Source organism: Phaseolus vulgaris, chromosome 6 (assembly GCF_051622355.1).
Source record: "Phaseolus vulgaris cultivar YP4 chromosome 6, ASM5162235v1, whole genome shotgun sequence".
In the NCBI taxonomy this organism is placed as follows: domain Eukaryota; kingdom Viridiplantae; phylum Streptophyta; class Magnoliopsida; order Fabales; family Fabaceae; genus Phaseolus; species Phaseolus vulgaris.
The window spans coordinates 32,068,089-32,089,218 of NC_143503.1; the positions used below are offsets into that span (position 1 = coordinate 32,068,089).

The following is a 21,130-nucleotide window of genomic DNA, read 5'->3' on the forward strand; positions in this document are numbered from 1 at the left end:
AAGAGTTGTTGCCATAAATTGAGTGAAGATTTTCAGTTTAGGTGCTGTAGATAAATAATGCTATATACTTTTTTTCTGTGGCAATTAAAGCTTTGATTTCCGGTATTTAGAAGTGTTCATTCCAATGATATTCAACAAAGCGTGATTAATTTGGTTTGAGTGTGTTTAAGAGAAAGTTTATGCGTATATAATGTCACCACAAATTCGAACATCAAATGGATGACAAAAGGTTCATATTACTTTTCACATGATTTATTATACAAATAACAAATTGTGCATGTTATGTTTTTTTGCAGGTAATTTGTTCAGACTTGGTGTTCTCTGTACTCGTATTCCTTTTCCCTACAGCTCCATCATAGAATTGAAGAACAAAAAACTTTTCAGCTTTAGAAATCAGAACCAAGTTGAAGAGAAGACAAGACCTCCTTTGGAAAGCGCCAGAACAATTTCTTCACTCTTATGCTTTTGGTGCTTATCTCCTGAGATGAAACAAGAACTGGAAGAATATAAGATGGCCTTTTACAATTGCATGTGCATTTTCTAAGCTACATATGTTGTTGGTCAATCAATCGGAAAACATTTTCAGCTGCATAACTGCATTGCAAGGAAACATGTGAATAGAATGTTTACTTATTACATGTTAGTACAAGACAAATTATATGCACTGCTACATTTAATATAAGTTACTTTCTCCCTTTCTCTAATCAATCAAAAATACAAAAACTCTGAGAATCACTTATTTCAGAGGATAGATTCCCGAAAGCCAAAAACGGAAAAACTATAAAGAGTCAGAATATTGGTGAAAGTGGGATGCAGATATGCAATGTCAAAGTCCAGGTAACACGAGATGGCTTATCTTTCTGTTTGTGTGATGTTTTCATCTATACGATGTTATGTGTCCATCTGTTTAGTACTAAGTTTCAATTCACGAATCAGGATTCAGTGATATAATATTTTATTAATAGCTATCTATGGAGGACCACCGTGGTTCAGAGGCCACCTTATAGGCTTATGCAGCCCACAATCACCACATTGCAGAGGAACATTTTGCAAAAAGTATGTGAAACACCACTTCCTGAGATGTCCATGGTGCAGCAAATCAAGAGAGGGAACTCACTGAATCTTTATATATAGATCTATCATTAATTCATTACATACATAATTCAGGAAAAAAATAAAAACGACACAAAAAAACGTTTCCTCTTCAGTCTTAGAGAAACACACCATATATAATAATGATAATGATAACAATACCTACAAATCGCACTATTGCAAGGCATTGGCACCAGCCACGATTTCCAGAATTTCGCCAGTGATCTTAGCCTGGCGCTCCCTATTGTAGACAGTGGACAATTTCTTCTTCAAGTCTGAAGCATTGTCCGATGCATTGCTCATAGCACTCATTCTTGCAGCAAGTTCACTGGCCAGCGACTCCTGCAACGCCCTCAGTATCTGGCTGTTCAAATACAAAGGCAACAAAGCATCAAGGATCTGAACCGGGTCTTGCTCAAACTGCAAAATTGCTGAGAATTCCGGAGTCTTAGTCCTCACAACATCTCTCTCCACGGTCAACTTTCCCTCCTTGGTGGTCAACCTGAAGAACTCATCTTCAGCTGCATCAATACACACACCATTCACATCGCAAATCTCTCCCTTTGGTGACAATGGAAGCAAAGTGTGAATCACCGGATCTGACTTCACCAATGACACAAACTTAGTGTACAGAAGCTCCACTTTGTCAACCTCTTCGCTCACGAACAGTGAGAAAACATCATCAGCTATAGCCTGAGCTTCCTTAGCAGTTGGAAGTGAACCACCTTCTAGAAACCTGTCAACTGGTATATAAGGCCTTCGAAGGAAATAAGAGTTACCCTTTTTGCCAACACTTATGACAGTGTATTCCAAACCAAGTGCCGTCAACTCCTTGATTCTTGCCTCAGCTTTCTTAATGATTGCGTTGTTGAATCCACCGCAGAGGCCGCGATCGCCGGTGCACACGACAAGTGCAACCTTCTTCACTGGCCTCACCTTTGTTAGAGGAATGTCTACGTCCTCGGTTTGTAGCTGCTCGTTGATGTTGTAGAGGACTTCAACGAGGGTCTCTGAGAAGGGTCTTGCGTTGACCACAGCTTCTTGAGCTCTTCTCACTTTTGCAGCTGCCACAAGCTTCATTGCCTCGGTGATTTTCTGAGTGTTTTTGACGGAATCAATTCGGGTTCTGAGCTCTCGGAGACCACACTGAACTTGGGTGGAGGAAGAGCGTGAAGGGGTGCATGAAGTTGGGTTTTGTGAAGGGAGCTGAAAAGGGTTGAGGACGGAGCGGAAGGAGAGGTTGGAGGGGTCGGAGAGGGAAGGTTTGGAGGACACAAGCATTGTGAGATTGGAGCAAGACATTGTTTGTTGATCTCGTCTCTGAGGAGATTGAGGATGTTTAGGTGTGTGGGTTTGGTTGCTTTATTTTGAGATTTTTTTTCCTTCTTGTGTTTTGTTTCTTTGAGTGAGAGAGAGGGGCTTATCCTCTCCTTGTGTTAATGAGTTGTTTTGTGTTATGTTGGGTTAGGATTCTCAATTGCCATGGAAGTTACAAGTGGGAAATGAGTGGAGGTGGTGATAGGAAGTGGATGAGGTTTGGAGATAACGATTTTGAAGTGGTGGAATGAGGAGAGAGCCACTTAAGGGAATTACTGTGGGTCCAAATTCTGATGTGGCTTTGTATGAAGGGTGCTGAGTGGCAATTCACAAAGGTATATGCGGCTGTTCGAGTGCTGATTCCTTCTCCTTCTAACTCACTTCATTTCTTCTTTTTCTCGAAAAACTAGGGACTGTAACTAATACTCGCTGGAGACAATTTTAAAGCTGGTTCAAGTACAAGTCTATAACAGTCTCATATCAGTTCATCTCAACTCTCATACAGTAACACTTTCTATTATATTCTAAACCTATCATAAAATGTCTAAACATTTTGAATGAAAATGAAAAACTAATTATTTTAGGTAAAAAAAATAGCTGTATAATCAAATCTATTTAACATTAAAAATAAGTTGCCTTAATCAACTCCCGCCAATAATGAAAGGCATGCGCATGCTAAACCAACGTGTGGTTGATTACTAAAAATTATTATTTAGCACGCTTCTAATTCGCAGGTACTTTGTTATTTTGGTTCGCAAAACCAGTACGCATTATTTGCTTAGTACAAGGTATTCCCTTTTCATGCTTTGTTAATAATACAGTATACAGACTAAATTGCAATTTCATTGACGTTAAAGATTTATACTCAAAAGTATACACTGTTACAATTATGGCTGGTTAGGACTTCGGAATAGGTAGTTTTATCAGAACATGAATTTTTTTAAATAATAGCAATGAATAATATTTACATTTAACAAAAGTAATGCAAGATAAAAATGTGCAGACAAAGGCAAGTCCAATGGATTGTTTGCCCACGTACTCATGGCACTTTCTTGAACATTACTTGTTGGGATATCAGAATTAGTAAATAATATTGTAGTTAGCATTAGCATATACAATTTATCATTTCCACCATAAAAAAGAGACAGTGGACGCTCGCAATAGAAAATTTTTGTACAAGATCTCCATTGATATCATGAATGAGCGAAGGCCAATTTTGCCCATGACCTTTCGCAACATATTTACAGAGACAAGATCCCTTCAACCATTGCGAGTAACAATAGAACAAAATTAAAGTCTCGATTCTTGGTGCAGCACGTCGAAAACTGTCATCCAGCACTAGCAACAATATTAGATGCCAAGCAACAACAAAAACAAGCCCAGTTAGTTGAGATGGTGCATCAATCAACAAACTTCCACATTACCATCATGGCTTGAACTTGCAAAATTCAATCATATTTGCACTCCATTTGGCAGAACATTTCAATCAAGATACCATGGCCTGGCCTTTCAATAGTCAATCCTATTCCAACCCCACTTGCCAGAATACTTAAATCAACCATTTTCATGATTACCATCATTGTTTGATCTTTCAACAGTCAAACCTATATTTAAATTTGCATTTGGTTTGCCAAAACGCTTCCTGGGTTTTCGTGGAGTGGTAGACACATGAAGACCAACAGTTGGCTGTTGTGCCGTGTCTACGGTATGTCTCTCCTCTGTGACAACTTTACCAATTGAGAAGTTTCTAGAAGCAGAAGCTTCCCCAATCATACTCGTACTGTGTCCAAGTATGGCCTTTGAAAGTACAGGATTACCTGCCGTGCACGAGTCTAAACTTAGCCATGAAGAACTACTTCGGTCATCTTGTTCCTCATTTGTCAAAGTAATATGCAGTGCTGTATTATTATTATTTGTAAGGAGGCCGCCATCAACTTGGGCATTAGAATTGGCCCTTGGCTCACCTGGTTTTTGCATGCAAGCCATATACTTTACAACATTTTCTTCAGAAGAAATTGAGACCTCCTAACGAAACAAAGTTAAGAGAGTTAGAAGGGAAGAAAAATAAACAAATAATTAGCTGAGTGAGAATATGAATTGGCTTCAGAAGAATACTGGGGTCTTGAATCTTACATAGCATATTAGCATGATACATGACTACAATGATCAACCACTAACTAACTGCCATGGAGGTTCTACTGTTCTAAAAATACTGGCTCATAATGCATTAGATCGTCATGAAACAAGAAACAGAAAAAAAAAAAAAAAAAAAATTACGTGCAACCAATGAATCAACTAGATATTTATTTAGAGCTTAGATATGGTTAAGCCAACAGAGCTGACAGGCTGGCAAGGTTAATGCGAAACTCAAATTTCGCTGATTAAGAAAGGATCCTTCCAAAGAAGGCTCCACAAGAGACAAACATGTAAGATAAAAATTTAGAAAGATGTGAATAGTGCAAACTTGAAAATAGAAGCCCTCACAATCCATGTATGACTCAAACAAAAAGTTCAGTACTTTTCAGTTTAAAGAGTTTAACTTAATAAGAAAATAATGAGTTTAGTAGTAAAGCTAAAGAACAAGGATAACATTGCTAGTTCCACATATCTTAGAAAACAAAGAAGTACTGGCCTATTTACTATGGAAAATGTTTTCCATTGTTTTCACTTTTAATAACAAAATACTACCTTGCTCTCATCTAATTTCTATTTTGGAAAATCAGTACAAAAAAGAAAGGGAATAATTGCTTTTATAATTAAATTTGAAAATGAACAATTTTTTTACAAATGAAACAAGTCTTTTAGTTTCTAGTTTCATTTGGAAGACTGAAGTACGGGGGGAATATACAAAGAGAGGATAAATTGTATTTCTTCTCCTTATTGATAAAATTTGTAATATATAAATGCACACACAGAGACAAACATGCACAAAAGGAAAAGAAAAGAGAGAATTTAAACCAAATACCTTATTTTGAACGTCAAGAGCTTGTTCACAGCCAGAACCATCCTCTCCTTCAGAATCAGTCATCTCCTCACACTCAAACTCTACACGTTCTTCAATATCTTCCTCAGAATCACTTAACTCTTCCTGCTCCATCACTATCTCGGGATGAGACTGATCACCAATCTCGTCTACATCATATCTAGCAATATTATCATTAGGAACAACCAAAGGGTCACTTGAAGCAGGCCCACGGCTGCTTGCTGAAACATTTTCACCACCCTGCTGACAATGAGGAACACTATCCTCTTGAGGTTCCCTTGATATTCTACTAATTGCTACAGTTTTCTTGGACCCTGCTGGATCACGTGCCTTTGGCTGTCTGCTTTTCACCGATCTCTCCCTTCCAGATACAGAACTAAGGTGAATCTCCAAATCAAGTTCATTGGATTTGTCATTAGGGCCAGAAGATCTATTGGCTATTGCCGATACACCACTAGTACCCAGTGACTCAGGCTGATTGGAATCAAAATTTGGTGATTGTGCATCATCAGATTTCTGTAGAAGTGGATGAAAATCAATGCCTCCAGATCTTAGAATGGAATTTTTTGACTTTAAGGACTTGTTAGCACAATCAATGTGGCTTTGTTGCTGTGAGCTATGGAAGAGACTGAGATTTAATTGTGGTTGGCTTCCTGAGAAGAAGCTGAAGGAACTAGAAGTACCAGAACTCAATTTCAATGGATAATACGGCACATTGCCATCTTCAGTGACCTGGAACAAGAGAGGATGCATCTGGAGATCGGTACAGGTGCCTTTTTCTGCCACAATAGATCTGCCTTCAACAACTTCAGATCTTTCTAATTGAGTACCTGTGACAGTGTCTTTCAATGCAGGCCTTGCACCTATAACAGGATGAATATTTTCAGATTTCTCACTATGAGGAGTTTGAGAAGCAAAATGATCTTCTCTAGAAGCAGCTACACCACCGCCAGGAGGATAAACCTTAGATGTTCCACACTGGAACCCTTTAAAATCAGTTTGAGAAACCACACGAACAGAAGGAGGAAGATTTACTGGGGGCAACTCTGGAGCTAATTTCACCAAGTGGGCATTATGTGCCCTCCGAGACCGATAAGGCTGACAATAGTACTTGGAGCTAGAAGTCACATTAAAAACTGGTTTCTTAGGATTAAAGGAGCTAGGAGCACCATTCATTCCAGTTCTCAAATCAGATGTAGTGTGGAAAAATTGAGGTAGGTTAGATACAGATGGAAATGCAGACTGATTACCATTCTGATATTGAACTTTTCCACTTAAACCATAATCTTGAGTACCTCTATAAAATCGAATATGTTGAGAAAATGCATTGTGAGCAACATTTCCTTCTCCAGATGTAGTGGGAATGCGTTCAGAATAAGCAAGAGCAGATGTGTCTGGCCTCCAATCTGCCAGAAATGCCTGGTGGACGTATGGTACATCTGAATAATCTATGCACTCTGAACCAGCAATTTCAGTATCACAATCCTGCAATAAATTCCAAAAATCCTGTGAATTCTCCCCTCAATAACCCATACAAAAGCCAGATAGCCCAGTGTTATGATAGAAAAACTGGCAATGTACTTGCATAGAGGTGAGAAGTTTCGTACATATCACACACAATTTAGAAATATATACTAATATATGTACAAGCACACCCAGAATTTACAATGATTTATAATTTCCTGTTAGCATGAGAACCAAGATTTCATAAAAGTAAATTGAAAACTGTACATTGTGTATATCTGTCACTCATCCAAAGCCATTCAGGTAGTTAACAAAGGCGACATTTAAGAAGACTATAATGGCATCTCATACACATGTAAGACCAGGGAGACAAAATTCAAAACAAGCTTCTAAGCTCAAGTTAGTAACAAACCTCTTTATCAGATATAGCCCGCCAACTTTCTAATGCGGCAGCCTTTGACTTTCTTCTTTGTGACTCATACAATCTCCTCTTCTCCCTTTTTGATTCATCTATCTTGTATGACTTTTGAGTGCCAAGAGCAATGCGCCACTGGCGTGGAAGCAAGGATGGATCTCTATGTGGAACAATATACTGCCACACTGACATCCAATCAAATTTATAAATCTTGAGTCCCTGTCATACATCAGCGAGTCAAAATAATGCTATCTAGCAGAAAATTTTCAAATCCAAAATGCAGTTGAAATGTTGAATACATTACCTCTTGAATGCATGCTATCTCCTCTGCAGTCAATGGGGAGGTTTTCATTCTTCGAACGGCCTGTATAAAGAAATCATGCAACTAATATCAACCATTATTTTCACTAAACTAGTGAGTATAGTATGGTTCCATATGTGCCACAAGCCTATAAATACAGAGCTATAATAGGCACGTAAGCTATAAAGTGAAAGAACATGCATTTCACGTTTGAAGAATTTAGCTACAAACTTCCTATTCTTTTAGGCAAGTATGGTATTTCTGATATCATATATGTTTTGTCTTTTTTTTTTAAATGTTGGAGATCTCACAATGACGAGAGATGAGATAAATTCATAGTATATAAGTGAGTGCAAACCTCATTTTACAAGCCGATTTTGTAAGGTTGAGTTAGGGTTAAAGTCAACTTTTTAATATGGTATTATAGTCATTCAGAATCTATCCTAACAATAGTTTGATGGGCATACTATGTTACCCGCTATCAGGCCACCCATAAATATATCGTCCCACCCACACACGAGTTTGTTGGTCTCGACGTGAGGGGGTGATTGGAAATCTCATATTGAATAGGGATACAAACCTCACTTTATAAACTGGTTTTGTAAGGTTGAGTTAGGCTTAAAGTTTACTACTTAAGAGTAAATACAGTTCAAGGTGAGGATTGGCACTCCCAATTCCAAGGCTAGGCAAACAAACGACTAAATGAGAATTTATATTGGAATTACAAACTGCATACCTGCACGGAATTCCTAGATTCAAACCCAAGTCATGCAGCTGTCACATGCAAAAGGCAGAGACTACAACCAATGTTCTAATATTATTTTTTTTCTAATTTTTTTTCTCAGTAATTAAACACACAAAAAATATATTGGCAACATTTCATTATATAAGATGTATATAAATTCACCTTTATTGGATTCTCTGATGCTTTTGAAGAGCAACGATTCTTCTGCCTGACAAAAATCTGTAACCAAAACATTCCATTTCATATTTAGATAGATAACAACGTTTACCACCATATTGGAATTGCTGAACTAAACTATTATTCAACAAACATTTCAAATCAACTCAAAAACTAGTAAAAAGAAGGAATGCAAGTCATCATTATGATAACAATTCAATGCAGTGGAACAAGCCCGCCTAAACACAAATGATAAATGTAGGGTCTTCGACCTAATAGCACCATGTTAAAGGGATAAAAGAAAAGTGTATCCAGGACACTGCTCTGACAACTAAGAATGTATTGGCCAACAGATAAGTAAAATAGTATACCATGTCACCTATAACAATCATTAAATAAAACCAACTTTCCAAAGCTGTATCGAGGACTCTAATTTGACAACCAAGACTGTTCATTGAGAAGTTATATGGTTTTATCTTTCAAACATGCTTGTTACAGTAAAACAAAACAGTTGCAGACACTAAGGAACAGACATGTTTAACTGCTCTTTATTTGATTTTACTTTTTTCACTCCTTAACCTGTGTTTCAGAGAATCTCACTGTTGAGTGTAGTGTTTTGCAGACACCTGGTTTTAGTATTTCTTCAGCCAAAAGAATGTGAGGCATAGAGTCAGAAAATGGCAAGTGGAACCATGTAAGCCTATATTGCATTTGGCCGGAGGATGTCCGTCCGTCCAATTACTACTAAAGGGTCTTAATTAATCTAATCAATAAATCATATCCAAACCATTTAATCATACAACTTTGTATGATGCCCAATAAAAGAAACAACTGATTCAAGTCTCTATAAAACCATAAGAATTCTCCCATATCTAAAGGACGGAAAGCATAGAAAATAAAACTTAACATACAGATTTCTGCCAAAAAAGACAGTCTATTCACTGCAAGCATGAACAAGATAGCAAAAAAAATTAAATGAAGATGATTCAACAATAAAAAAATTTGCCCACCTCCTCACCCCCAAAAAATCCTCAAAAGAAATCTGCAATAGTAGTAACTACTAACTACCTGATGCTTGGACTTGCAGGGAAGAAAACGTTGTTGAATTGCTTTCCAATCTGTATTATATTCCATTATCCCTAAGGCTAGTAATCTGGAATAAAATTAAAACGAAGAGACGTTAACTCCATACGCTTCTCATATGCAACTGAGATAAAAAAAATTATAAAAAAAGAGATAAGTAAAACAGGCAAACATCAACAGAACATAATAATGTCAATTTGTCTTTGATCTCACAAAAACCACAATAGGTGATAGTGATATATATATATATATATATATATATATATATATATATATATATATTATATACACTAAAAACATGTTTAATGATAAAATAAAATATTCCCATTAAAAGGAAAGTCTAGAAGTGTACAAAAAATAGAAATATACTTGAACATGCTCTCTTGAACACATACACATAATTCAAACATAGACTACTGAATAACCAAGAGAGAACACATGAGCATCAAATTCAAGGGAACACGCGCAACAAGACAGAATGTTGACAAAAATATCTTCACCAGAGACATCTCAAATGATTATTTTTTTTTTTCTGATTCACTTATCAAAATAGCTTATTCGTATTTATAACCAACTTTAGCACACATTGAGGTCTAACTGGAACTTTTTAAATTACTAAACAAGCATAGTATAATACGCAGTTGTATTTTCATTTGAGACAAGATGAACATACACAGTAGAGTTTTGCTACTTTATCAAGCTTCATGTCCTCATACACACCAATTCAACAACCATGTTGCATTTAGAGGGATAAAGAAGAAACACAGAACAAAATGTTTTAATGAGAAATCAAAATGGGAATGTTTTATTATTATACAGTAGAATGTGTTACATAGGTGTTGAGTTTTTCAAGTATAGGTTATACAAGACATTCATATTGGACTTTGGGGAGACTATTTCCTAAGCTACTGTTATTTGAGTGCAACTTATAAACACTAATAGAAATGAGTTTTCTTGTGTGATAGATTAACATACAATTCCTAAGGTTGTTAACTAATATTATTTTCAGCAAGCCACATCAATTAATTCAATCTGGATATTAACATTCACCATTAAAATTTAAACTCATAAAGTACTACATCTAAGTGTCATGGCTAGTAGGGCAATATTGTTCCTTTGAGAATTTATGCCTCCTGGCTTCAACCTGTGCAGATTTAAGAGAGGCAACATTAGTTCCAGCATAGGGAACATGGATAAAGGGGACAAAACCTACAGAATCTGAATAATATTACATTTGTTGTTGAGATTCTACACTGGCTAGCTATATGTTCAATGTAGTCTTTATAGTCGGTTTGTGAGGTTGAGTTAAATCCTAAACCCAAATTCTAAGAAAGTATCAAAGTCTATCACAAATTTGTTGGACATCTCGCATCAACTAAAAATATTATCAAATGTAGAGGGTGCAAATTTGACCTCATAAGTTGATTTTGTAAGACTAAGTTAAGCTGAAAGTCCACTTTCTAAAATGTTATTAGAATCTATTTAAGCAAATTTTGTTGGGATTACAATGTTATCTGCCATCGGTTTACTATTGGACCAGCCACAAATACCTAGCTCCACACTTGAGATATTCAATCCTCCTCGACAAGGTGTATTGGAAATCTTATATCAACTAGAAATATAGTCAAATTATAGTATGTAAGTTAGTGTAAACCTTACCTTACCAAGTTAGTTTTGTGAGGTTAAGTTAGACTTAAAGTTCACTTTCTAAGATGATATATCGAAGACTATCCTAGTAAGGTTTATTGAACATATAGTGTCACCCACCATCAAACCATCCATAAATATCCATTTCCACACTAGAGATGTTCAGTTCTCGACGTGATAGGATGTGTTTGCATCAACTACTGCCTTACAAGCCAAGTTTGTACAATTGAATTAGGCTTAAAGTTTACTTTCTAAGATAGTATTAGAATCTATCCTAGCAATGTTTGTTGGGTCTATCGTGTTACCCTCTGTCAGACCGCTATTGGACCACCCACAAATATCTAGTCTCATACTCAAATGTCTAGTTCTCGACATGAGAGTGTGTTAAAGATCTCACATCGACTAGAAATGATCAAATTATAATATATTAGTAAGTGCAAATCTCACCACACAAGCCAATTTTGTGAAGTTGAGTCAAACTTAAAATCCACTTTCTAAGAAAATCCATTAAAGGGTCACCTGGATTTGTTTATGCTTTAGATGTCTATTCCTGAACATGAGGGAGAATTGTTGTTGGCCATCCACTTTTGTTCACAATTCAGATGTCCACTTATTAGATATGAGGAGGTGTGTTGAGATATCACGTCAACTAACGATATAGTCAATGTAGTCCTTGAAAGATTGAGCAGTTTTCTCCTCACAATCAAATTTGTAGGATAGTTGGCCCTAAGACCATATTCTAAAATATGTCAAGCTAATTTCATGAGGTTAAATTAGAATCAACCCAAGTCATAAAATAGTGCCAAAATCTATCCTAGATCTGTTACAAGGCAATGCATTTGTTTACACTTCAGATCTGTATTCCTAAGCATGGATGCGCAGTTATCTGGCCACCTGAATCTGTCCACACTCTAAATGTCCAATCCTGGGCATGAAACCGGACTTGAGAGATCTTCACATTACAAGCAATATTTGTGGGATTAATTTCGACCCTAAGACAAACTCTAAGATCTGCTAAGGACATGTGCAGGTTTAAGAAGCACGACATGTGTAATATTCTTTGAACATACTCAAAGTCGTATATAAGAGTTCAAAAGTTTACTTTCATACTTTAGACCTCCAAGCTACCTACCTATCTACATCACAAACATATGTAAAGATAGTGTGTAGTAATGTTGTTAAGTAAACAGAATAAAAATCAAGCATTTTCATAGTAAATCATTTAATACAGTTTGTTAGCATAATGAAGAGGCATGCAACTTACTCATCCTCAGAATCAGTGAAAAGTATCCTATTTACAACTGCTGCTGGGGGTGGCTTATGTGGGAATAATGCTGGATTGAACAAGGCCAAAAATCTTTGAGCTAACTTTGCAACTTCCTTCGGCACCAAAGCAATTGACTGCTTCTTTGTACTTTCAACAAGCATAGCAGCCAATGTTTTCTTTGGTTGTTGTTGACCAGGTGAAGTTGAGACTGCATTAACTGCTCTAGAGATGGTTCCACTACAAATTTCACTATTAGCTTCAGCAACTGATGAAGAAAAAGGAAAGAGAGGTTCCTTTTCAACAGGTAAATCAGAACTAGACTCAATGTATCTCTTTCGAAACTCTTGGGCAGCTGTAAAAGGAATTTCAAACCAATTCCTGAGTATGCAGAATTTATTTTTACAAACCAGTACAAAATGGAATAACCAGAAGAAAACTTCAAGTCTTTAAAATGACCTACCAGACTTAATGTCGTCTGTGTATCTTCTTACGAAATGAAGAGGAGAAACATCCAAAATAGACTTTACAGGGCCTCTTACAGAGGGAACCCAGAAAGAACCCTCAGCAGGTCTGCAACAGCTTTGCATGTTCAAACCTTCAGAGGATCTCAGAATTGATTGAGAACACCAAACGTTCTGTGTATCTTGTTGAGGACCATTTTCTTGTGTATTGGACTGAACCTGGGCAAACTTTGAGCTTCCGTCAGACACAGAGGAGCAAGCAAACGATGGAGAAAAGCAAACGGTGGGATACGGAACTCTTTTTGAAGCTAATATTTCATCACGTTTGCGAAGCATCTCAAAAAGCAAACCTTGAACCTGAGAAGCAACCTGTTTTTGGGAAGGTTCAAGAACAGACAAAGAGAACACCTGAATAAGAAGCTGTACATGCTCATGTATCAAACAATGCAACTGACCAATCTGCAGGGGAGTGAACCCATTGACAAGACCATTTACTGAAGCAGAAGACTGAAAGCTCAGAGAAGCCTCAGGAACCAAACCTTTTCCTGAAGCTAGGGTTCCATTAAACCAATTAGGCAAAATGGGGCGCAGTGGCCTCTTGACTTCTCCTAATGTTTTCTTCTCACATTGGACAGAGACCTTTTGACGCTTATTTTGCCTAGTCTCAGGTCGTCGTCCAGCTCGATCAGACTCTTTTCGGGTTTTTACCATCGAGTTGTCTTCAGCATCACTCTCCAATAACTCCTCCAGTTCTATCTCGAAGTCTGCATCGTTATCCTCATCATCGTCAAGATTTTCATTTTCATGAGTTGAAAGACCATCATCATCCCCACCCTGTAAAACAGCTGTTAAAAACTTTTTATACTCTTCTTCATCATCAGCATTTTGGAGATCATCATCGTCGTCAGTTTCTTGAAGAAAAGTCTCGAGCTCATCAAGTGTAAAACTTGCAAGTGAATAACGAGCTCTGGTGCGCATACAGATAGCATCCTCATTGTCTATGTCTATTACAGGACTTCGAGATTTTGTTTTGTTACTTAGCTCTTCTGTCCTAGAACCATTGCCATCAGCCATACTGGTTAGGTCATTGTGCTTCACTTGATTAATCTCAGACAGAGAGATCATACCAGAAGGTTGTAAAATAATTTCCTCCTCACCATGTTCAGTATCTACAGCAGTACATATTTTCTCCTTAGTTGTTACCTTTGATAACTCTGAACGTACAGACGGCTCACTAGTGACCACATTACCATCCAAACCATCAACTTCAGAGCTCAAACTTGAAGATGCTTCTTGTGAAAGTGTTTCCTTTAGAAAAGGGTTAAAATCTGCATCTTCATCTTCCTCCTCCTCCCCTTCTTCTTTATCCTCCTCAGGTTTCAAGGTCCTTCCATGGTTATCAGAAGAAAAAAGTGCATTCTGATTCATGGCAAGGAAAACTTCGGCTGACTGTGAATTTGAGCCTAAAGGCATCTTAAAAAAACAACGTATGGCTACAGTTTACTCTTGAGCTGAGATCCTCAGAGACATTCAAAAGTATGTGAAAGAGGCAATATCCATACAACGGAATTTGGAATGACTACAGACCCTGAAGAAAGCAAAAGCAGTAACAAACACATATGAGGGTGTACAGTGTATATGCATATATCTTCCTACTCCAGTCACATCTAGAAGATGTATGCAACAAAAATCTATTTCAAAGCAAATACTGATTTTATTGAAAACTACATCAAACCAAAAGACTAAAACAATAATTAACAAAAGAAGGTGACTTTTTATATTCCCAAAATTCCGAAGTTTCCAAAAACCCAGTTAATCTCCAGTCATATCAGCATTCATTAAGCATATAAAAAAATAACTAAACTAGGAAGAGAAAAAAAAAAGGAATAAAGGATACAATCACAATAACTTACATGTCACACATGATCTTTTATAATTTTATCACAGTCTATGAGAAATCATGAGACTGAAAAAATATAACAACAGACCAAACCACTTATTCGAGTATAATCACTAACAAGATTACATTATTGTATTATTGTGTACACAGTGGACGCAGATTTTGTTGTGTTACTTAATAAAGTCAATGCACAGGTATTCTCCAGCACCCTCCCCCAACCCCTTCACCGGAAGCATACAGGATTATCCTTTCTCCCAATGAGAGATTAAGCACAATACAACAATCCCCAATAAACTCTGACAATTAAGGAAATAATCTTTGATCACCCTTCCTCTGATGACAAACACTCCAAAGCATAACACTTTCCACAAGCTAGAACTCTCAACATCCAACAATACCTAAACGCAAACTGAACCCAAATTGCATTGTTAAGGAAATTAATTCAGAAAGCCAAGAGCTAATTCTCAAATCCAAGCAACACCCCAATTGCGATTGATCGATTTACTTTCAGTGCAACGAATAATAATAATTAAAAATTGACAACAAGAGAAGGTGCATTGCAAAGAACCCTAACAACCTAAAGCAACTTGTGCCTAACCAAAAGAAAGAAAGAAGTAACCAATTAGAGGTGAGAGACGCACGTGTTGAAGCGGAGAGTTGCGTCGATGCTGCGTTGGGCGAAGAATTTGTGGAGCGAAATGAGTGTGCCGTGGAGGAAGAGGTGTTCGAAAGCAAAGACAGAGCTCGTACGACACTGTTTTTTCTTCTCTTTTTTTTTTTCCTTGCTTCTGTGTTTATGCAACGGGAAATTTTCCTGCGTTTTACACCCTCGTCTTTCTCTCTTTTCTTTTTACTTCTATTCTCATCTTTCTCTCTTCTTTTCTTTTTCTTCTATTCTCATCTTTCTGTCTTCACGAATCAAAACGCACAGCTCTGAGATCATCCTTTCTCCCTCCTCCTTCTCTTTATTCTTTTAAATATCTCTTTTTCAGATCCTCTAAACAAATTTTACTGAGATTTATTATCATAATACATATAATATTTATATTGTGCGTAATTAAATTATAAAAGAAAATAAAAACTTAAACTAATGCATATTTTTAATATATTTTTTTCAAAACAAAGAAAACATTAGAAATATTAAATAAATAACTATTAATAGTATATACTTTTTCAAAAAAAAGTGACTCTTTAAAAGAATAAATATTGGCACAATACAAAACATAATTGAAACCATTCTTGTAACACAACATGAATGCATAAAATGTTCGTTATGTATAATCTTGAAAAACAGTTTTAAAGTTTTATTTGTAAAAATGAAATGAGTTTACCTGAAAGTAATGGCTGAGAAAGTTAAATTGTCTGGTAATTAGTACCTAAAGTTTTCCTTGAACAAGGTTCAAGTCCAATGTTAATTTTTAAATGCAAAACATAAAACAAAGGTAAATAATCAAATGTTTTTTTTCTTCTACTGCTCAAATCTAAGCCATTAGAGTTTTCAATGAGGTGATTATTTTCTGCATTTCCATAAATTCTCTCCACAATTCCAATTGGAATTATAACAATATTATTTTAAATTTTTTAATTACTCATTCCAAAATCAGATTTTCAATACCATTTAAGATATATTCTATAATATTTCATTAGGAAATTTTAAAATTAATACTTTTAGAAGGATTAAACATTTTATAATATACTTTAAATTATTTTTAAAATCTATTTCATGTTTTTAATAAATTTTATTACAAGCTGAATTATCAATCCAAAGTAATTAAAGTAAATTCTAACATTTTTGTAATAAAAATGTTACTTTTGTCTTTCCTTTTTAATGAAGAGGTAAGAGAAGAAAAAAAAACTATAAAAATACAGGAAGCAATTGTTATAGCTAGTATTTGGTAAAATTTTCCACCACTTTCATACCTTCATCCTCACCCTCCATATTAATCGAGAAGACTCGGTTTTAATTTTTTTTAAAAATTAAATAATTATAAATAAAGTATAATTTTATATTTTTAAATAATTTTAAATATCTCACACTTTCACATTTGTCTTTCAACCGCATATCTTATTTCTTAGTATGAAAATAATTTTTTTTAATCTTATACACAATTTTTATATATCATTGATTTTTTTTTCAGGGTTTTGTAATTTCCAAAAAAATAACTAAAAATTTAGAAAAATAAAATGTTATTTTTCTTAAACTAATAATAAAAATAAACATATTTTTTAAATATCTTTATATTTTATTTGATTCAGATTTTTCATTGTTGAAAGAAAAAAAAATAACCAGTGTTAACTTATATTTTTTTGACACAAATTAACTAAAATAATTTAATACTTTTATTTATCTTTTCTTAATATTTAAAAAATAAAGAACATCAAACAAAACTTTAAAAATAAAAAGGAATCAATTTAAATGTAATATTTTATTAATTTCATTTTGTATAGAATTTTTTTTAAGAAAATCTTGAATTTTTAATCTCTTTTTATTTATTTATATTTTAAAAAATTAATGTAGATAAAATGTTTTATTAATTTTAATTTGTACTTCAATTCAAAGGTATTGTTATAATTTAAAAAATTATAAAGATGTAGGAGAGTGTATGAAGATTTTTGGGAAAAATTGCCATTGTTTTTATTAAATTTAGTATTTCAAAAGAGTCAGTTGGTTTTTAAAAAAGAAAAATTGACAAATTTTTCAAAAACTTTTTGTAAAAAATTGAGTTTGTTAAAAATAGAAATCCTGAAAATAATGATGAAAGCGCAGAATGTATGGTCCAAAAACTGGGGGCTTGTGAAGCGAAGATAAAATACTCATTTCCTTTTCACGAAAAAGAGGCTCTTAATGTTCACTCCCACTCTTGGACCTAACTGAACTTCTTTCAATGCCTGTACCCATCATTCAAACCATTTCACCTCTTTCTCTTTCTTTCACAGGGCCCATTTCTCATTCTCCACAATTTTTTCTTCATCAAATCAGATATTTCGATTCTCAATTTAACACTTATTTTCAAATAATACATATCATGATGGACTCACGTCAGATTTAGGTTAATCATTGCACCATTGTTTCATTGCCTTTACTTATTCTTAATTTTATAAGGATTGCCATTATTTTCCTTTTTCCTTTTCTAAAATTATAATTATGTCATAGAAAAATCATTTCCTTAATAACGTCAACAAATACTCGTTAAGATATAATTGATATATTTCTGATACCATACTACAAAGTGAATTTTAATCCTGACTCAACCCATAAAACCAGCTCATGAATTTAAGGTTTGTCTCCACTTATATATTATAAATCTCCAACAATAATTTTAAAATGATTGTTTTTCTGTGAAAAAATAGTAATTTTAAAAAAATTATTATATCTATTGCACCTAATCATTTCCTGAAGTTAGATATCATTCATCGATGTTAACTGTATTTTTTTAATATGATTTTTTTGTTTGCATCAGTCAGTAAACGACATATATGTAGAAAATAATTATCATGATCAGATTACTATTAAAACTCAAAATCGAAATATAGGAATCAGTTCTGTGTGACGTAGAATGAGAGAGAGGGACACTCAGAGTTTTCGTAATTTTCATACGTGCTACTAATGTGTTTATCACTATTTTAGTGCCTGTTTAGTTTCACATTTCAGAGTAAAGTTTCGTTATAAAACGTAATAAATTATGCAAAACCAAACAAAATAGTTAATTAATAATTTCTTTCATTTCATTCTCTGTGTGGTTTAATTTTTTATGATTTTTAAATGAATTGTCATTTATTTATTTCAATATTTATAATTTTATTTTAAATAAATATCATAGTCCTGTAAACTTTTTCATCATTAGTCATAAATCAAATAGACGAGAAAAAATATTGCTGAACAATAATTGATACCAATTTACTATTTTAGTTATCCACAAAAAATAAAGTACGATATTTTTTCATGTCATGGTACTTACTGTCTAACATGATTTTGATTAAAACAAATATTATATTCGTGAATTTATTTATTGTTTTTTAATTATATACGAAAAACCTGAAATGACAGATAAATTAAAATGGAGAAAGTAACTATTATTGATTACCATCTGGTTGATCCCAGTCAAGAATTATTTTGTAAAAAAAAAAGGTAAAGATATATAAATATATATATATAAAAAAGTGGTTGGTATTTTCTATGGCTAAACATATAGGGTCCCCATTTCAAAAAGAGAAGTTGAAGAACTTATGTGATTCTCAGCATTTGCACAAGAACCAACCAATCAAAGTGATCTTGAAACACTTTTGTGAGAAAACGGTGTTCTTTGTCTCATTATCGGCAAACCGTAATAATACCATTAATTAGCATTACTTTTAATTTTCAGAAAACCAATCATCTTCTTTCGTTGTTATATACTTGTTATATCACATCACTTAAACCTAAAATTAATTTAACTTTGAAATAAACAAACCGTAAATTAATCTAGCAGAAACTGGAAGACATAAAGTGGCCTTGGCCGGAGAAGATCTTGATCAAATTCACAAATTCCAATTACATGCTAATTAATTATCACGGCTCAGGCTCACTGGCCACTGAGTTGGACTCTCATCGTCCGAGTCCACTCAGCCGAATCATCGCCCAGAAAAACCAAAATAATTGTCTTTAACTACCCATCACTTACAACCTCATTAACAACAATGATAATAAATATAATAAACACAACTTATATTCAGTTCCATAAATATTTTTAGTATTATTTTTTTAACTAAAATGAGAGATTTATTTTGATAAATCATCAAAATAATACTGCAATTCTAGTTAAAAAAACAGAACTAAACTTACTTACAAAACTGTGTTTTGTGTTTATGACTTGTAGAAACATAAACACTGCACTCTACACACTGGTGTTTATGTGGCTGTATTTCTTTTACGATTAATTTTATATATTCTGATAATTTTATGGTGCAAACCCGAAGAAAGCCCAAACCTGAACTGAGCCATCACCCATCGAACCCGGTCTGGCTCCAGACCGCGTCACGAACCCGGCTCAAGTCCCGGCCCTTCAAAGTGCGGCCCACGCCTTCAAATACCGAATTCGCCACCATCTTTTGGCTACGCGCCAAGTACTCATGCGGTGGCTCCATCTCCGACTCGTCATCTTCCTCCTCGTCGTTCATCGACTCGACCGAGTCCACTCGGAGAATCTTGCTCCAGTCTGGCACGTTCACCGGTGCCGACGTCGCCACGTGGCGCCCGCGTGGCGTCGCTGCCATCTCTTCACGCGCGCGGTACTGGTGCACGATTCGCTGCGACGAGCCACTCGCCGGAGCTTCAAACGCCAACGATAGACCTCCCACGCGCCGGTGGTCCTCCCTGTCGCGGGGAATCCGCCGCTGGTGGTCCCCGCCGTTGCTTCCGGAAGAGACGTGTTGCTCCCACTCGACCTCGCCGGAGTCATCGCCGGTGCTCCAGATATCCTCCTCCCGGAGCTCCGACGGTTCCACGGCAGCCGAGCCGCGGCTGTTCACGTACTCGTAGGTTCCCAGGAAACGCTCGCTCCGGCTGGTCGTTAGCTTGCGTCCTTTGGCCATATGCGGCGGCGGAATCAATTGCGCCGCCGCCGAAAATTTGATCGGAAGTGGCTGACGATAATAATTACGCACTATTTTTTTAGCACAGCTCTTACGAATCCATTGCTCTAGTGCTTGAGCTGGGGGACACATCGGTGCCACTTCCTCTGTATATATAATGTTTGTTCGCAATTTCATTTGAATTTGTATTTGGGGTTCATTTTCTGTGAATTTACTCTGGTGTAAGTAATGTTACGGTGACATGGAATTTAACTAATGGCGACGACAGAGTTAACGTTGAAAAAATATATTATTATAATATTACGTGTGTTGTCGTTGGTGGCACGCGACTGTGGCAGAGCGTGGGATAACTCGCCAATTTTGTGAGAGTGAAAAAGAATGGCACCACTGTGTGCATCTTGAGTGGAAGTTTCTATTTTGGGATGTTAAGCCCTCTCTGGAACATATGAAAACTTTTTTTCCATTTTTGGGCCATAGTAGAGAGTTAGAGAGAGAGGCTTCGCTCATTTTTCATTGCGGTCAAAACAGAGGAAAAATAAAGATGCAGAATATTCAGGTTTTTTTAGTGGTCTCACACTCTCACTGTTAAGATTTCTATTTATGTTACTAAATCTATTCTTAATTATTTTTTATTTTTACTTCCAATTTTCTTTTTTAATCTTTTGTTCTCAAACGCATGCTTTCTTTATTTAGGTTTTGTGGAAGAAAGAGACGTGAAAGGAAAATAA

At 35.4% G+C, this 21,130-nt stretch overlaps 3 protein-coding genes across 8 annotated transcripts; all 3 read right to left on the reverse strand.

Annotated features, from left to right (window-relative positions):
• Nucleotides 1-216: 216 nt before the first annotated feature.
• LOC137832234 (ATP synthase gamma chain, chloroplastic) lies at nucleotides 217-2,427 on the reverse strand. Of its 6 annotated transcripts, none has more exons than XM_068640285.2 (2): nucleotides 1,259-2,427; nucleotides 217-479 (listed from the first exon to the last, which is right to left on the reverse strand). In XM_068640285.2, exon 1 carries the CDS (start codon nucleotides 2,392-2,394, stop codon nucleotides 1,267-1,269), a length of 1,128 nt encoding a protein of 375 aa, XP_068496386.1. In that variant the 5' UTR covers nucleotides 2,395-2,427; the 3' UTR covers nucleotides 217-479; nucleotides 1,259-1,266. The 6 variants fall into 6 exon arrangements, with proteins under 6 accessions (XP_068496386.1, XP_068496389.1, XP_068496390.1 ...); XM_068640288.2 differs by having other exon boundaries at nucleotides 217-496; XM_068640289.2 differs by having other exon boundaries at nucleotides 217-594.
• Nucleotides 2,428-3,407: 980 nt separating this feature from the next.
• DUO3 (Homeodomain-like superfamily protein) lies at nucleotides 3,408-15,784 on the reverse strand. Its single transcript, XM_068640283.1, has 9 exons — nucleotides 15,473-15,784; nucleotides 12,931-14,519; nucleotides 12,468-12,822; nucleotides 9,542-9,626; nucleotides 8,480-8,536; nucleotides 7,576-7,635; nucleotides 7,269-7,490; nucleotides 5,375-6,877; nucleotides 3,408-4,434 (listed from the first exon to the last, which is right to left on the reverse strand). The coding sequence occupies exons 2-9, from the start codon at nucleotides 14,402-14,404 to the stop codon at nucleotides 3,964-3,966; spliced, it is 4,227 nt and encodes a 1,408-aa protein (XP_068496384.1). The 5' UTR covers nucleotides 14,405-14,519; nucleotides 15,473-15,784; the 3' UTR covers nucleotides 3,408-3,963.
• Nucleotides 15,785-19,304: 3,520 nt separating this feature from the next.
• LOC137832236 (protein S40-6) lies at nucleotides 19,305-20,692 on the reverse strand. Its single transcript, XM_068640290.1, has one exon. The coding sequence runs from the start codon at nucleotides 20,577-20,579 to the stop codon at nucleotides 19,812-19,814; it is 768 nt and encodes a 255-aa protein (XP_068496391.1). The 5' UTR covers nucleotides 20,580-20,692; the 3' UTR covers nucleotides 19,305-19,811.
• Between the last annotated feature and the right edge of the window lie 438 nt (nucleotides 20,693-21,130).

Bases quoted from the DNA above. Each gene is read 5' to 3' on its own strand.
- LOC137832234 (XM_068640285.2), bottom strand. From the start codon at position 2,394: ATGTCTTGCTCCAATCTCACAATGCTTGTGTCCTCCAAACCTTCCCTC.
- DUO3 (XM_068640283.1), bottom strand. From the start codon at position 14,404: ATGCCTTTAGGCTCAAATTCACAGTCAGCCGAAGTTTTCCTTGCCATG. The intron at 12,823-12,930 runs GTAGGTCATTTT...TTCCTTTTACAG, and splicing joins CACAGACGACATTAAGTCTG to CTGCCCAAGAGTTTCGAAAG. The intron at 9,627-12,467 runs GTAAGTTGCATG...ATTTTATTCCAG, and splicing joins TTCACTGATTCTGAGGATGA to ATTACTAGCCTTAGGGATAA.
- LOC137832236 (XM_068640290.1), bottom strand. From the start codon at position 20,579: ATGAAATTGCGAACAAACATTATATATACAGAGGAAGTGGCACCGATG.